The 10,092-nt window shown below is 37.1% G+C and overlaps 1 protein-coding gene across 1 annotated transcript; it reads right to left on the minus strand.

Moving 5' to 3' along the window:
- Positions 1-2,170: 2,170 nt before the first annotated feature.
- Positions 2,171-5,724, minus strand: cdc42ep2 (CDC42 effector protein (Rho GTPase binding) 2). Its single transcript, XM_048186927.1, has one exon. The coding sequence runs from the start codon at positions 5,722-5,724 to the stop codon at positions 4,969-4,971; it is 756 nt and encodes a 251-aa protein (XP_048042884.1). The 3' UTR covers positions 2,171-4,968.
- Between the last annotated feature and the right edge of the window lie 4,368 nt (positions 5,725-10,092).

The following is a 10,092-nucleotide window of genomic DNA, read 5'->3' on the forward strand; positions in this document are numbered from 1 at the left end:
CACACACAACAACCCACAAATGCACAGGAGAGAGCCACAAACACAGCAATCAAACATTATTGTCATTAATGTCTTTGCTCACAGTCCACAAATGCGTTATCTGTAACTGTAACTTCATGCACAACGAATCACAAGTCTTTTGCATTGGTGCACTACCTTAAAGAATATGCACTTTTGTATTTGTGGAATAAACTTTTGAGACGGTCGTTACGCAGCCTTGGTTCATAAATGCGCACAAGCCTACAGTATCTGTCCCCTACATCATCTGCAATATGTTGTCTTCCTCCAGAGGGCGCTTACTGGCCTTCAAGCTGAATCTTCCAAAGGGCTGCATTCATATCACTGGATGTTTTCTGACTGAGACAACTTAACTCTAAACATTTAACATTTCACTAAATATATATAAAAATGTAAATATAGAGTAAAATTCCTGCAATGCTCAGACACTGCAGCTTTTTATGTAACACTTTTCGTTATGAATTATGATACCGCTTGGTTCGTTGGTCCGATGGGTCAGATTGCTTTCTCACCTCAACCGCGCCAGATTTCGTTTTCAGTCAGGCCGAGACCACCTCATTCAAGCAATCTCAGAGCGATTGTTTTGGTGTGGATCCGAGAAGCTTGAGGAACAGAGCTAAATTCAACACAATTTGTTTGAGAGCTTTTAGCAGCGGTTTCTACTGGCACAGGAAAACAGTGATTAAGTCTGATCATTTTAACTATTAAAGGGACAGAACAACCAAAATGTACATTTTGTCATAATCTTTTTCATCATTATGTTGTTAAAGAACTGCTTTTGTCTATACAATGAAAGTCAGTCAATGAAACCGGCTTTACAAATCAAAACAGAAATTATTTATTTATTATTACCCAATACTATGCTGTGAAACGTTAGTTCCTTATAACAATCAGAATGCAGTTTAGCTGGTTATGATAATCACCTTTTGTCTGAGAAGTTGCATCTGACCCTTTTTTCTTTAACTTAATATGCATGAAAATGCAACAAAGTGTTTTGTCAAATAAATGATTCTTGGATTGTGATCTATGATCTCCTCTCTGATACCAAAAATATGCTCTCTTCTGCAATTCTTCACTCCCTCTTTTCCTTCATCCTGGCCCTCGTTCACCTTCCATCAACCCTTTTCCTTATACTCCCTTCCTCCTACTCTCTCCAACTGCTCCCCTCTTTCTAGCTAGTGTTCCCATGGTATTGTGATCGTAAGGTCAGGGACTCGGACTGTGTGTTAATAAAGCCAGTTGGAAAGATTCCCAGGGCCTGCAGAAAATAGAGGAGCTACTGCAAATAAGCAGAGTACACAGACACGCACTCTCAAACTCTTAATGTGCCTGGAACACACACACACACAAAACCAAGGCTGGCTCCCTGCCACAAGGTAGGCTCAAAATTGCAAATTCAAGACATTGCTTGTATTCAAAACAGATTCAAGTAATAGAGGCATGCGTGCTAAGACTTGAGATGAAAAAAGTGTCTCAGGTAAATGCAATAATACCAGAGTCATTCATGCACTGACCTGCAGTTCTGCTTATTCTTTCACTCATAATGAATTTTAGTCTTAGCTAAAGAGTTCTGTTGCAATAAAAAGGAACAGGGTAAGTCAGTACATCTAGTTTCACATAAAATCATAAAGCATGCATTCCCAGGTGAAAAAAAAGTACAATTCTATAATGTACTTAAAGTGCTCTATTTTCGCACACTAATTTTGTACTTAATATACTAAAAATACTTCTTTAGTACTTCTTAAGATAATCTTAAGAACATCTAAGTGTACTATTTTGAGACACCATGAAATTTGAACTAAAATGTGTTTTTAATATACTATCTCTGTATTTAAAAAATATATTTAGTTACCACTTGTAGTACACTATGGGTTCAAATGTACTATAAGTGGTATCTAAATACATTTTTTAAATACATAGTAAGTATTTTAATAGCACATTTTAGTTCAAATTTCAGGGTGTCTCAAAATAGTTGACTTAGATGTTCTTAAGATTATCTTAATATACTAAAAATTCTTCTTTAGTACTTCTTAAGTACAAAATCAGTGCACGGAAATAGAGCACTTTAAGTACATTATAGAAATGTACTTTTTTTTTCACCTGGGTTGTTTAACTGCCTTTGTGTTTATATGGAGAAAAAGAAACAGCCAGACTGAATCAAAAATCAGCATTTATTGATCATTATGTTTCTGTTTCTATGTCTTATCCCAAGTCTATTGTAGTGTGTACAGCAGCAGCAACAAACATCCACTTAACATCCAGTATAGAATCAGACAAAGCCCAATAAAAACCAAGACATGGGCTAAAATGTCTTTTGGTGCAAATCTGAACAGCTGTTATAGGCACATGATGCTCAGCTAAGATGTGTAGCCAAAGTTATTAATGATTCACTTTTATTGACAAGGCAGCAATGCTATAATATAGAGATGCAGCTGTTTCCCCTTCAGTCTAAAACATGATGTATTTTTTATGGTAAAAAGTCTTTGTCAGGAATGTCATATATTTATGCAATTTTGAGCTTAATAGTCAAAATCCAAGTTACAATCCAAGTCTATATTTGTCATAAACTAAATATAGCATTAATATTAGTCAACATGAATCATCACAGTACTTCGCTGTGGTGGAGTAGAAAAGTACAGGTATTTTAGAGATGCTTGTTAAGGCATGTGGGGTATTTAGCAATGCACCTCCCTATTTAAATTTACATCCATCCAGCTATGTTTACTCAATTGGTTGTTAAATGGTCTGACCTTTAATATGGTCTTGTACTTTTATTTGTTTTTTGTTTAGTTTTTTTTTTGTATTATTGCTATAATTGTGCTTCAGTGATGCAAAATCATAAGATCCTCAATAACCCTGATCACCCTTAATTAAATACAACTGCATATGAGTTATACATGTGGTCTTTAAAATAATACACATTGATGTAAGAAATAAAAATGACAAATGTGAAGATATTTTCATATTCAGTCTCTTTCAAATTATTTGAGGAGTAAAGTGGCTATGAGAACTGCTTATAATGTAAAAAAAAAAAAAAATTTATGACTAGTAATAAAATCTATTTATTCTAACATTCAGGTCCCTGTTCAGTATGATAATAATACATGTAACGAAATTAGTCTTTAAGCTTACAAAAATAAATACTTGGCCGAATAGAAAGGTACACCATAGGATTTAATCTGTTTGTGGATTAAATTCGTCTTTAGATCAGAAGTATGTCAGCAATGAAGTTAAGTGCACAGAACTATGATTTTGTAAATAGATTCAGCTTTGGAAATGGATTTCACAATGTAAGGATAAAATTGTAAGACAATCCACTTGTAACAAAAATAAATAAGGAACCAAGAATCCTAAAGAAACAACCACTAATACTCAACACAATTTGAGTGACAACTAATTTCTGACCGAAAACTGATGTCCTGTTCTACTTCTGATGTACTCCAAGCGCTCGCGTTACTTCTGCTACGGATAAATGGATTTGCAACGGTCGCTTTGTTGCATCCAGTGTGGACAGCTTCTAGCTGTTGCGGTGTGACATGACAACGGTTGCGTCCCATGTAGAAACAATGGCTACTTCAAATCTCAAATAGATTTTTTTAAAGGTACACTATGTAACTTTTTATGTTCAAAATTTATATAATGAGCGAGTATGGTACGCCTATAATAAGTGTTTATATTTGGACAATTTTAAACCGAGCAGGACGACAAACGCTGCAGAGTAGCCCAGCACCTGCGTGACTCGTCATACATAAACAGAGAAAACAGTAGCTCCGGCTACAATGTTCTTCCACAAGATGCATGCAGTTTTGTTAATTAACTGCTAGAGCATCAGAAGTTACTTACTGTACCTTTAATTATGAGAACTGATGAGTTTAAATGAATACAGTAGGTTTTCTTAGTGCTGTTAGCATCATATAAAAAGTGCAAAGGTAGCATCACATAAAACTGATTGCAAAATGACTGTTTCTGTTAGTGTTTGTTGACAGTTTGATGCACTTTGTGGTAAGTTAGAAAAAAAGTAAAGAGTTATTTATTTTAATTTATAACCTGACAAGAAAATAATACTACAGTCTAAATCCGTGAACGTAAAGTATTAACCCGTGTGGGGTGGGTTACATGGGGGACACCAAGGTAACACAAGCCCTTCTTTAGGCCCCATAACTCACGCTCAGTCAGAGAAAGGAAAAACTACTGCTGCCTGAAAATCTGTCAAAGCCGGAGGGATTGCAGACACCTCACCAACAAATAAACACAGTAAAAAAAAAAGGTGTATTTCATGAAAGGAAAAAAATTCATACTCCTGCTCTGTTAAAAAAAACAGCCTTTTTGTTTCCGTTTCTGAACAATGAAGACTACTCCCAACAAAAAGAGAACGTTAAAATCCCAGGGTGCAGACGCATAGGCCTCCTGGCGCGTATGTGTGTCCAGATCATTAGGGAGGAGCTGCGCATTTTTACCCGATTACACAAATTGCAACAACACAGAGGGGGGAGATGATGTCATCGCTGCTCTGAAAGAGGAAAATGTCAGTTTTTCTTTCCTGTAGTGAAACCAGGAGGCCTGTAGGATGTTGCTGTAATAGTACATACTGTACACTCAACGCAGGTACTTTGAGATGTGCTTGCTAAAATGCTTTCAGATGTAGATCTAAAGTCAGAATTAGTGTGTTGCTTGTAGTCCAAAAATAATAGAGATGAATTAAAACAATTCATTTGAATACAGAGAAAGATTCAATTGTGATCCAGGCTAAAAATCCTGCAGTTTCCAAAGGTCTTTTCCAAAGATTATATGCATAATGAGCAAAAAAAAGGTCAAAGTCTCCAGGAAATGCCATTGTACAGCAGGTTAAATGAGTTCTCTCAGATGGCAAAATGTTTTGATACATGAAGAAAAATGTGATTAGCCCATTTATGTACCATCAAGCTTTGACTCGCATGTCTTTGTTCACTTTCAGGTATATATCTCTTGTCGTCCACTAGGTGTAAGTCGCCCACTGAACGTTCCTGTTCTCTGGTTATCCATGATCTGAAGCACATCCTCTAGGATGGATGGTCCCAAGTCCAGATGGAGGGAAAGCATAGAGCCAGCGTTGGACAGAAACGGCCTTTCCTCCCCATCTCCATCCTTCACAAATTTCTCATCTTCCTTAGTATCTGGACTCGGCCCAGATGTGTGCAAATTAAGAGGACAGCGGTTTGGAGATGCAGGAAGCGATGCATGTCGTGACACTGTCCTCTCTTCCAGGTGCAGTCTGGGAGGTTTGGGAGGTGGAAAGAGAGACGGAGATGTTGGGGGCGATTGGGTTGTTGTCGGGGCTGTTGGGACCTCAGCGGTCGCTGTTGCTGCTGAAGTCACAGCCGGAAGTGTGAGCGCCTGCACCCCTCCAATGATAGGAAGCGACAGGGCGTTTTTTAGCAGAGGTGAGCTCTCACTGGCTGGCACCGGGTGACTGCTTACGCTCGCTGTGCGACTTAGTTGGAATGACCCTTGATGACCTTGCTGCCCTGGTAACAGGTGAAATTTACCTTGTAGGAAAGACAGGTCACCGAAAAGATCGTCGTCGCCTCCCCCGCTGCCAATGTGGATGGTGTGTCTGAAGTCTCCCAGCGGAGGGCTGATCATGTCAGATGAAAGAAGGTCACGCAGCTTTTCCTTCTTTCCTTTGCGGCTTCGTCGTTTAAGGTATATGGGAGCCTTGGCAGACATGTCTGACCCACTGCGTCCTCCAGCACAACAGAGAGACAGACCTTGCAGCAGGGTGAACGGATGAGATGAAAGGTAAAGAAAGAAATCACAATGCACTTAGCATTCAAAATCAATCCAACTGGACAGAGTCAGGATGCTTTTTTGATGTATTCTCATGAAAAACTCTTCATTGGTTCAGAGTGTCTCTCTTCATATATAAAGCCCAACATTCAGATTTGCAATTCTGACATCCTTATAGACACTGCCAGTCCAGTCCGCCTGCAGTTTTGGAGAGAAAGAGAAATAGTATTTAGCACATACATTGTAGTACATACTAACTGAACAAGTCTGACACAAAGTAGCACTGATTTATTCATAGAGAAGGGAAGAAAACAGTTATTTTAAATTGTAATCATATTTCACAATACTACTGATTTGACTGCATTTTTATTCATATAACACTTAAAATTTAAAAATTGGACCCCAAAATCTGATCTTTTTGTTTGCTTGTTTTTTATTTACAACTGAACTGAGACAACCTTCAAAGTAAAAAAAAAAAACAGCTATATCACATTACAAAAAGATGAAACCCATCCAAACTCAAAGCGAGCAGCATCTTATATAACACATGAGTTCTTTAGGTCAAAGTTAAAAGTGGGATTTACTTAGAGAAGGGAAGACGACAGAATTTTTTTTATTTTGTTTTACAAAATTTAATAAGAAGTGAGAGATGATAAACAAACTATAATTTGGAAAAGAGCCAGAGCAAATAATTATTGGGTTGTTAGTATTGGCATGTTTGACTTGCACACCATATCATGTCTCCATGTGTGTGCTGATAGTGGACTCATCTGTCAAAACTTATAAAAGGTACAGCAGTGGTATAATGGGAACATTTGAGTGCATGTGTTAGTGTGTTTGTTTTTGTGCTGAAAGGTTTAACAGACCGTAAGACCTTTATGTGTGCGACAATACATCAGGGGCTCCAGAGCATGACTCGTAACGCATACCTTTCGCATTAAATCATACTTCTGGAGTTGAATCAGTTAACTATATCCTGGTATGTGTGTGTGTGTATTTCCTTCAACCTTGACTTTTATCACGGTAAGCTTAACTGGCGCACACTCCAACCAAAAAAAAAGGCCAGTGTTTCCATCTCAAGTGTGGGAAAAGCCACCCCGCTGTTGCATAAGTGACCCAGCTAAAGTCAGAGAGGCTCTGAAATGTTCCAGGGAATAAACTACAGTGTGTGTTTACACATCATTTCCCTCAAATAATGCTGATCATAGATGTGTCAATTGAGTGTTGTGTGTCTTGCCTAACAGATTTAATCAACACAGTACTGTATGTGGGCCATTCAAACATGTGCCTAATCCAGTTTGATCATGTGATTTATAAAGTACATTTTTGTTAACATTTTATTATACAAATAATGTTTTTAAATGGTAATAAATCACTATTTTTATACAAAACGTTTTACATTTTCAGATCGCTCCTACTGCCAAATGTAGCAAAGCATAAAATTAAGTGATAAAAATAGTAAACTTGCAGAGTTCATTAAAAAATATGTCAGTATGACAGGTTTATCATATAGTTAAGTTCTATCAAAGTCCCTTTATGACAAGTCATTTCACTCGGCGGCCATCTTTGAAACGCCTCTCGGGCATGCAGGTGCAGCTCCTATCTCTTTGAATGGGGAAACATCAAATTCTCCAAAGCTGTTTGCCAAGCTTTCAATTAAATTTAATATTTGAAATCACCAATGAAATCTGACAACAACTGTCTCATAAATTTTGTTTCTAATCACTTGAATCATTACAAAAAACAATATTTTTCAGGCTGGATCAAGCTAATGCGCATGCGCAGTACTAAGTGCGTGTCTCTTGTGTCTCATTTCGGAGGCGCGAGTCTGACTGTTTCTATAGGAACCGGAGCTTCTAACGGCCACTGCAGTGACACGATGACTTTACCAATCAACGATTGGCTCTTATTTAGAAGGCGGAACTTATTCCGCCAAATTGCGTGTTGCTCTTTCTCCCACTCAAAACAATGCAAGTGACACGTCTTGTGTTTTTCTACAGTCTTTAGTTATATTCATTGACTTACATCGTTTAAGTAATAGTCATCATTTACTCAATCTCAAGTTGTTTTAAACCTGTATGACTTAAAGGGATAGTTCACACAAAAATGAAAATTCTGTCATCATTTACTCACCCTCAGGTTGATCCAAACCCATATGAATTTCTTTGTTCTGTTGAACACATAGGAAGATATTTTGAAGAATGTGGGAAACTGAACAGTTCTGGGGCACCATTGACTTCCAGTAGTATTTTTTTTTTCCTACTATGTAAGTCAATGGCCAAAGCAGCCTGGTTACAACCTTTCTTCAAAATATCTTCCTTTGTGTTGAGCAGAACAAAGAAATTTGGAACAACTTGAGGGTGAGTAAATGATGACAGAATTTTCATTTTTGGGTGAACTATCCCGTTCCTGGTTCCAAATGTTCTTCACAATATCTTCACACAGGTTTGGAATGACATGAGAGAGTAAATGATGACAGAATTATCATATTAGGGTGAACTACCCCGCAAGGGGAAACTTTTATTATAACAAGTCATTTCTATAAAGCATTATGTCACCTAACATCTAAAAATATACAGGTATAAAGACAAAAGGCTATCATTTATTTACACGTTTGTTCAAAATGTGCTATACAACAATGGGAATTGGAAACAAAGAGGTGTAGGCCTGTCTTTTTCATGAGATGATAACTTGATTTGTTTAGAAAAATGTCTATTTTTTTTTTCAAACAGTAAAAGTTGGCATCAGCTATTCATTGTTCAGGGTATTTTTACACATATGCACATGAAAGACACAAATAGAAGCATGTGAATGTTGAGTGTGCACTCACTAAACTGAGCAAGGTAATGATGAACCATAGATAAACAGTCGGAGGGCAATTAGCACATCAGTTCTAGCACTGACTGTACCAACAGATGAAATGATTCATTAGTTTACATTGCAACCTGTGCATTTTGCTTCATTACAAACACCAAGTAACTTTTTAGATCATTTACAAATTATTTATTTGCATATTAGGTATAAATAAGATATATATAGGTATAAGTATAAATAATAATAAGTGTTGTTAGGATAGTCTTAAATTTCAGTTTAAAATTAGAAAGAGACAACCAGACCAAGCAGCACTTAAACACACAAGCAATTAATTTAATTACATAAACTGGGTGAAATTAAAGTTAAACTACAGATCTATCAGAAGCATCACCTTTATAATATAGCATTTGAGTGAATACTGCATTAATCAACATTGGCAAGACTGCCCTTTGGATAACAACTTTGGATCTCAGAAAGGCTCTAATCAAACCACAACTGTTTTTCCAGAGAAGGAATCGGGAGAGTCCTGTTCAGACTCGCAGAGAAGTGTCAGGAAGAGTGAATGTTTTTTTTTTTGTTTATGGTATTCCGATATCTCTGTGTTTATAAGAGTCCAATCATAGATATTAAACAATTCAGTAGAGCTCTGAGTCTGGAGAATATGATGTGTATCATCATGTTAAAGTCATGTTAATAAAAAAAGACATTTTACAATGTGGAAATGAACTATGCCACTCCTTTGAAGGCCTGAAGTTATTTATTAGTTTCAGAGCAGAAGTGAACAATGTTGCTAGAAAGTGTAAAAGGGGTGCTGTGCTCAGACAAGCCCTTCAACAGACCGCTCTGTTTGTTAGACAATGCAGAGAACACACTGACACAAAAACACAGCCGCTTTTGGCTTTTTTAACAGAGAGAGTTATTGTCTGACCTGACAGTAAACTATCAAAACATGAACGCCATGATATTTGAAAAATGGTCCAGGTCTCACACATTTTTATTATCAAACAGAAACACTGAAATAACTTAAATCAACCTCGGTGTAAAAATCTGCACAATGGGCCATTTTTCCTTGGCTGTGAATGAACAAAAGCACAAAGAATCCAGAACATATAGACATTCCAATTAGAATCTAGCTCCAATAATTGAAAACATTTATCAAACCAATTGCTGTAAATGGCAGTGAGATAAACCTATACAATTTCATTTACAACAAATTTGACTAGGTAAAACATTCTCACATATAAATACTCTGTCTAAAATAGACCATAGAAGACTATCTGATAACGCTCACCAACAAATAAACAACTAAGAAAGTAACTGATGGTGTACAGACTGAGCGAGCGAACACAGCTCGGCCATTGAGATGGGCCCCCAGAGCACCTCCCCCAGGGGCCCTTCAAGACTAGCTTAAAAATGTGTAATGCAGAAGCTGTTCTGTTTGGAGGAGAATACACTGAATACGCTGCTCTTGTTTGGAAACAGCTCGTCATATAA

The sequence above is a fragment of the Megalobrama amblycephala genome, linkage group LG4 (assembly GCF_018812025.1).
Source record: "Megalobrama amblycephala isolate DHTTF-2021 linkage group LG4, ASM1881202v1, whole genome shotgun sequence".
Lineage (NCBI taxonomy): Eukaryota > Metazoa > Chordata > Actinopteri > Cypriniformes > Xenocyprididae > Megalobrama > Megalobrama amblycephala.